General features: G+C 35.3%; 1 protein-coding gene across 1 annotated transcript; it reads right to left on the bottom strand.

Moving 5' to 3' along the window:
- Window positions 1–5485: 5485 nt before the first annotated feature.
- Window positions 5486–7905, bottom strand: LOC132091838 (spermatogenesis-associated serine-rich protein 1). Its single transcript, XM_059497936.1, has 7 exons — window positions 7837–7905; window positions 7241–7363; window positions 6929–7053; window positions 6545–6712; window positions 6213–6324; window positions 5766–5828; window positions 5486–5657 (listed from the first exon to the last, which is right to left on the bottom strand). Exons 2-7 carry the CDS (start codon window positions 7336–7338, stop codon window positions 5534–5536), a joined length of 690 nt encoding a protein of 229 aa, XP_059353919.1. The 5' UTR covers window positions 7339–7363; window positions 7837–7905; the 3' UTR covers window positions 5486–5533.
- Window positions 7906–8129: the final 224 nt, after the last annotated feature.

Below are 8129 nucleotides of genomic sequence, written 5' to 3'. Positions count from 1 at the left end.
AAATCTTTTATCTGCACTGTTGTTCACTTCATTTATTTGCACTATATCTGTCATTTGCCTTGCACTGCTTTATTTAACTTTATTTTTAATTTTATTATATGCCTTTTTTTTTACATTCCCTTATTGTATAGTTGTATCTACATTTTATATTTGATCTAGATTTTTAGGCTTTAATGTTAATTTTATCTGTATGCACCGGGGTCTGTCTGAGAGTAACGCAATTTCGATTCTCTGTATGTATGTACTGTACATGTGGAAATTGACAATAAAGCAGACTTTACTTGACTTGACTTGACTTGGTATGGAAAGTGCCCGGATCTAATCTGATTTTAGCCATTGCAGCTGCTCATAAGCTTTAAGCATAGAGTATTAAGTTTAAAAGTGCTAAGAAAAAGGGTTACACAGTCTAGAAGAGATAAACCGGTGTTTGGGAAGGAAAGTAGCTCCTCGGGGCATTTTCATTAGGCCTCCTCTCAGCTCAAGCCAGCCCAGACACGGGTGAGTACCTCTTCCATGTCCTCACACATCCAGTTGGGCTCGTTAATGTGCTACCTTCGGGGAGTTCTGGAAGTGCAATGAGTAAAAGATGAAGGTGGAAGCAGGAATGACCTGATGCAACCAGCCACTGTACGCTGATGACAATGCAGCTCCCGATGTAGCACCAGTGATGCAGGGTGGTGATTCAAAATGTGCTAATAGCTTGCTGGAGGCCCAGAGAGAAGTCAAATCTTGTTACATCCACACTCACACTGTGCTCATTATCACCCATAGGGAGTAAGGGAAGATGAAGAGGAGACAAAGGTGCTGCCGACCAGAGATCCAGTGGGTGATGATAATGTGACGCCAGTAATAGAGACCCCAGACAATAGCACTGGAGGAGGAGCAACTAAATGACGGAGGTTACACATGCACCAAATAAGCAGATTTGTAAATGTCCGTTTCATAAACACGGGTAAGAAGTCATACAATCTGCGAATGTAATTTGTTCTTTATGCATGCAATGGCAACAATAAATCCAATGTAAAAGCTTTGGATAAAAGCTTCTGCCAAATGTATAAAATAGTTAATACAAAATATGCTCAAATGCCTGTTTAATATAATTCAACACACACAAAAAACACCTACTGTACATATTACATGAGAGGTTGAGTTAGTTAAAAGATTTCCATGAATTACCAAACTCATACGTAATCAGATCATTCAAACTGCTTTATCGTTATTATTTTATTTGTATTTCCTTTCTTTATGCACCCCTCTATGATGTGAGCATTGCACTCAAAGTGTGATGTAAAAATGTTTATAAATGCAAAAAAAAAAAAAAAAAAAATTGGAAATGAGTATGAGTAGTATATACAAATTCACAGCATTCATAAAACTTTAGGCAGGCAAGAAGTCTGTTGTTTCATTGGAAGATCAAGTTATAATATTTAGATTAAAGACTACAAAGTAATTATCATTTATATTAAAACATATGCATATATGAATTGTTTGCTATAAGAAAATACCATGGATTGAGATAGTAGAAAGATTAAAATTTCACTACTTTTGGATTGAAATAAAATGCAGAAACAAGATTCCAGGATAAATATTGCAGTGTAGTAATTTCATAACTATAACAGCATATTATTGGTTGAATCAGGAAAAGAAAAAGCACAGGATTTCTCTACACTACAAGACCAGAGTAACATCAACCACCAAAAAAAGAATGACTCAAGCAATGTATATTATTTGCAGCATAACCTCATTGCTTATGTACACATATGCATTAACCTTCATTAAATGTGGTCAAATCCATCCCAGACCACCTTTAAATGTACAGTATTTTCAGTCATCCAAGCATTATCACAATGCACACTGTGTCAATGTGACCAATTTCAACTGTGATTTACTCAAACATACTCAATTCAACTTCTTACTTCTGAAGAAGTTACTGCATTTTATGGCTTCTTTGTAGTATTGATTATCAGTGCATTTCTATCAAGGTGAACTTGCAGCATGTCTAAGGACTCTATTTAATTGTCGACAGTGGCTGTATATTCAGAAGGCTGACTGCTGGCTTCACTTATCACTAAAGCTAAATTAAAAAGCACAGGCCATAAGTGAATGCAGGGGAATGAAGCAAAATAACAAAAGACACCAACAGTGGATCACTGGAGAAGAGGAAGCATGAGCTCTGCGAGCATTGTGGGCTAAAGATAAAGTGCTGATCCAGCAGACAGTGTCCTGCACAGATTGGCTCATGCGATGGACAAATTAGAGCAGTGCCCAGACACATGGTGCAGCTCCAGCTGGGTTTGACTTTGCAAGGCCTGTGGCGCATTTGATTTAAACACTCAGTTAAATAAACTGAAATTAAAATTCTGATCTTCTGAAAGGCCTCTTCTTACATATTGGGTTCGTGTGGAACACAAAAGGAGATTTAACAGAATGTCTAATTCTAAAGTCAGATTTATGATAAACACAATTCTGAGAACAAACTCTCAGTTGGGAGGGAAAAAAATCTGAATTGTTGGAAGAAAAAAAAATGATTACTATTTTTATTGCATGGCAGAGAGAGAGAAAAAAACAAAAAAAATTTATAAAGTATACAGTCTTCAGAATTGCGAGAAACAAAGTCCAAATTGTGAGTTAAAATGTCACAATTACCTTTTTAATTAATTCATTTATTTATTTAAATCGTGGTGGAAAAAACCTTCAATTTCTCATACATTATGCAAGTTCTAACAGTTCCACAAGAATCAATGCAAAAGGGGTTTAGATAATTATATGCATGAAGTAAATGATGAATGAATTTTCTTAATATCTTATTGGATTTTGCTTAAATGCATCTTGTTTTAAGGATGTTCCAATAGATTCTGATTCTCAAATGCAAACAGAAATTGAACACTGTCATCTAGTGGTTGCATCTATAAAAACAACTTTTCACTTGTTCATTGCCTCCACTGATCAAATCAATGTACAAATCAGAGGATAAAAACAGCTGTCATGTTGATATGTTAATTTATGACCTTTTGCATTAAAGTGCTTTAGAGTTTGCACTGACCTCACTAACATGTGAACAAATTAAGCTTAAGACTTCTGGTGACCCATGCTAATGACATTAACCATCTGAATTAAATGTAAAATTTAAAAAGCTTGCATTAATATTTATTGAACACAGGTCAGGAGACCACTATCATGCATTAGTACATTCCCTTGGCTTTATTTAATCCATACAATAGCCTTGTTTAGAAAGTGCTGATAGTTAATCAGGAGGCACTCTACTTAAAATTGTCAGTATACAGCAGTACCACTGTCAGAAACAAATCCTTACAGAATGCTGTGTAGGGTGTTTCTCTGATGGCAAAGGAACAATGAGTGATCATGAGTAAATCAATACACACTGAGGATGGTCCAATGAAAAAGTGTACTCTACTTCTGTGGTCTGGAACAGAAATCACCTAATTTCAACAAACAGCCAATTAGAAAATCTCTAAATTAGTCTTTAAAGATGCATTAAAAGAAATATATAAAGAAATACATGTATTGGTGGCATTACACCAACCCTGTATGCTTAATTGCTCCTCTCGTATTCTGAATGCTTTTATTCCAAAAAAGTACATCAAATTAGTATGCTATAAGTGATGCAAGAACTCTGATGCGCTCTGTGCACTTTTGTGCCAGGGATTTGTCTTCCCCTTTTAAACATAAATGCGCTCAAAATGTGATCTGTAGAGTTTAGAAATTCTCAAAGGAGCTTGTCACCGGCTTTAAAGATGTTCACGTTAAAAGTGTTACTAGAGGAAAAGCCATTCTTGAAATGTCATGAGACTCTAGCCCGTCAGAAAAAAATTAAATAATTTCTTCACATAATATCAAAAAGTCAGTTTGAACATGAACAGGCAAAAAATGTGTAATGGGCTCCACCAATGGCATTATTGATCTACCCTCAATTCAACTTAAAATCTACAATTCAAATCTCAAATCTACGAGACAAAATGGTAAACAAATATCTAGAGAAATGAACGTCATTGCCTCCAAATGGCTTTAAATGGCCTACAAATGGGCACAAATAGTCACTCTTGTTGTTTTTAACCACTGTGTTCTGGCATCTTGTTACCAAAGAAATTGCATACTGACTTGTTCATGCATACTAAATTGGGTTACCCTGAAGGCCCAGATCTGGTGCTCAAATGCTCAAATTTCTACAAAACAACACTTTACAGTACTTATCTTCACAGAACTGTTTTCCACTTTCTGAGTACGGGAACTAAAACTCTGGAAACGGCTCCCTCTGGTGACTGTGGTGTGAATACAGAGGAAAAACAATTCTAAGCAACACCCAAAGCATGTAAGATAAGGTAATACCTGCATGGTGTTATGCAAGGTTCAGGATGCCAAATTGCTTAAGGTGGTCCCAGAACCCCCAAATGTATCTGCACAAGGCTGGAGTAAATAGACACAGCATTCAACCTGTCTCACTTTCTCATTCATTACTTTCATTGTCCTTAATGCAAAAAATAACATACACTAAAAAAGGTTTTACTGAGGTTTCTAACACATTAATGAAATGATTAAACAGCTTCCCTAATTGCCCCCAAATTTGTGGTCTATCTAAATATGAAAGACACTGTGGGCTGGTATAACCCTGTGGGTAAATTTAATGGACATTTTATAGCGTTATCAGAGAGAAAAAATAGAATCTATCTCTACTGCAGAACCATGATACAAGTTAAGACTAATATATACAAATTATCAAAGTGTGCTGTGTGAGTTCAGAGAAAGTATAGATGCATACAAATGCTGACATACAGTCTGTACAGTGTTGATAAGCTCTTATTAATGTATTATTCATCTGCCCTTTGAATGAATCATATGGACAATGAATATTCAGCAAAACGACCCTAAATAAAAACACAACAGATGGTCCACCACAGAAATTCTTACAAAAGCAAATAAGCCCAATATAAAATATTATTTTAAATGCTTTCAAGCAAGTTGAGCTTGATCCTCATTTTATGAAATAACAGCTTATGAACAGTTATTTTGCTATTAGATTGCATGGTTCAGTGCAAGAACGAACTGACTATAATACAACTTGCTAATTATATCTTACTGGGTATGAAAGTTACAATACGGTGAATTCAGATTGTGATGAAACAAGAAGAGTGAAAGAGATTATGTTCCTCTTTTATTAACAGTTATAAACATCATGCCCACACAATCATACTTAACTGTTTCCTATTCTGTCCAGCAATTACATTTTGGCACAGTGAAAAGACATGCATTTGTCTTTGTCAGGGAATTAAGGAAAATCTCCAACTAATAAGGCAAGCCCTCTGTCTGAAGCCCATAACATTTTGTCCCGATTCAACCCTTTCCAATATGAAGTTCTTGGGCTAGATAAAGATCTAAATATTGTAAAATATACTCAGTTGAAAACCATGAGGTTGTGTTGAAGGAAGGAAAAAACTCAAATATGTCTAACAAAATAGCAAACAATAACAACACATAACAACAATAAATATGTAAGCATGGTTTGACACCTTCAAAATTAGGTGTCCAGCAAAACTGTCCTGTCATAGATGTTTGGTGCTGGTCTCCAGCTGCTCAACCTCTTGACTTCAAGAATGTCCTCCTCTCGAGCAGGACTTTTATGTTTCTCTGCATACGGTGGACTGTAAAAACATACAGTACATACACCTTAAGAAATTTTCTAAAGATATTTCCTATCAACCATGAAGTTGTATGGTGGAGGCCACCATAATATTATTTCTTTTACCTACCTGATGTATTTTGTGCTTGGTTTTAGGTGAATAAATGGTTTAAATGTGGCAAAAGGCTTGGACCTGAAGTAATATACAAGTAAATATGTTAGAACAAATATCTGTCTGTGCTCTTATTTTAAGTTTTTTCTCCTCGCTCTTGTCTTGCAGATGTTTCTAGTTAATTAATCTTGTTAAATAATTTATTGTGTATTTATAGCCTTTGTGTTTTCCTTTTCTTTGAACATTGCCCTACAGTGTGCTGTGAAAGTCCAAGTTGTTGGCTGTGTGTATATTCAGTTTCAGTGGGGAGTTTTTAAACATTGTAGGCCTCTACTTTGATATATCCCTTCACAGAAAGTGGAACAAAGGGTGTTTTTATGTTCATTAATTTGCAATAAAACATGGCTACAGTCCCATCCTTTTGGTCTATCTAACTGCATCTACCGTAAGCATTTTGGTACTTACCCAAAAGTAGCTGTGCGCAGTGATGATTCATATTTATGAAAGTCAGAGCTGTACTCAGGGACTAGAAATGGTCTGACCTTTGTTGAAGGGTAGATGCTGCATTTGTCTGTGGCTGAAAAAACAAGAAGATATAGTTTATTAAAGTTTAAAGTATCTCAGACTACAAATGTTTCGAACAATGTACTGTACTGGAAAAAATGATAAATTACCCATGACCTAAAACAATAAAGGCTGCACTGACTACACATTACTAAATACAATTTATCTTTATGTGAGTGGTTAAGAACAATAGCGGCAAGTAATGTTATTAGCATTGATAAACTAGCTCTTACCCTGCTTTTTCCTCCCTATGAATGATTCCAGGGAATTTTCTGAAATGCATCTCATGCTTCTTGGATGAATAATGCCATCCATAAAACATCTCTTTCCAGTGTGATAGGTCTTGGGCTGTCCAATGTTTGGATAAAAGCTCCACTCAGATACGGACACCCTATTAGCCTCTAAATGGACATTCCAATAAACATAAAAAAATCTGAAAATTCATCTCAGAATCTAGCAGCAAATCCCAGTAAAATTAGAGTTAAAAGTGTCTTAGATGTTACAGCCGTAGTGATTACTCTAATGAAGTCATAGGAAAGTTTTCATGTGCAGCTGTCACTAGAGATATTTTATTAATACTTGAACAGATAGACTTTGATGATCAAAGCCTGACTCACGTGGGAAGGATCTCATCAGTTTCCTTTCATTGGGAAACTTTATGTCTTTGATGTGTGGAAATGGGGCATCACTGTATCGTGGTTCAGGTATCCAGCGCAAATGGGATTTCCAGTCAAGGTCACATCTAAAACCATTGATATCATATTAATATAGTGTATTGATTCAAGTTATGCAATACAATTTTGACACTATGCTTCTACAGCTTCAAACACTGAAGGAAAATTTGAAAAGCTGCCATTCAAGTAACTTCAACTGCAGTTGAATCCGTTTTCATAACTTAGAGGATAGAAACTGGTTCATGAAATAGTTACTCAGTGAGAACAGGCTCAATGTGTCTAATGTGAGGCTTGAAGTCCTGCTCTTTTCCAAAACTCCAGAATGAGTCACCGAAGTCTGTGTGTTTCTTCATATCTGTGTATGACCATCACATTTCACTATAAGTGATGAGAAGAAAAAAAAAATATTAATTAAAGGGAATTTTATGCAGTATTTTTTAAACTTAAATTTAGGATTATTGCTTGTGTTGTAAATAAGTATTTCTATGAAAAGGATACACAATAGTAGCCTATACTGCTACCACTGCGTCCTTCTTCTCATAAAATAAATCAGCTTTAGGCTAGCCTGGACTATTGGATACGCAGTTTTGATATCGTGTGAGTGTAGCCTATATGATTTAAAAATATTTAGTTTTTTATTCTCTAAAACACAATTCATGAGTGTTTTGAGTGAATAAATGACTGAATTCAGTTTATGTTAAGTGTTATTTCATGCGATTGGAAGCGAGCGTTGCAATGAGACTCATTTTCTCCTTGTGCCCATCGCAACGCGAATACTTTAAATAATTTGTAGTAAATAAAAGATACATTTAGGCTGTATATCTGGACCAAATACTTTCTGGAAACCTTACCTCTTGTCCCTTATTTAGTACAGATGATCCGTTCATAGGGAGTGATGGTCTTTGTACAGAGAGTTAGGCTTTAAGACAAAACTATTGTAAAAATCCGTTGCCGGGAGAACATAAACAAAACTGACAATAGCCTAGAGTCTGATACAAATGCACTATAAATTGATCGTAGCCTATATATTTGTTCATTTATTCACTTAGGCTACTTACTTGCTTATATGCATTATTTATTTATATAGTAATTCTGTTGGTCTCTTTGTTTCTTACGTTACAAAAATGAATGAAAATTTTGAATT

The sequence above is a fragment of the Carassius carassius genome, chromosome 18, assembly GCF_963082965.1.
Source record: "Carassius carassius chromosome 18, fCarCar2.1, whole genome shotgun sequence".
Classification (NCBI taxonomy): domain Eukaryota; kingdom Metazoa; phylum Chordata; class Actinopteri; order Cypriniformes; family Cyprinidae; genus Carassius; species Carassius carassius.
This window is presented reverse-complemented; position numbering and strand designations above follow the sequence as displayed.

Coding starts and splice junctions, on each gene's coding strand:
- LOC132091838 (XM_059497936.1), bottom strand. CDS start 7,338: ATGAAGAAACACACAGACTTCGGTGACTCATTCTGGAGTTTTGGAAAA. Junction 7,054..7,240: donor ATTGAGCCTGTTCTCACTGA/GTAACTATTTCA, acceptor CAATGGTTTTAG/ATGTGACCTTGACTGGAAAT. Junction 6,325..6,544: donor CATAGGGAGGAAAAAGCAGG/GTAAGAGCTAGT, acceptor TTGTTTTTTCAG/CCACAGACAAATGCAGCATC.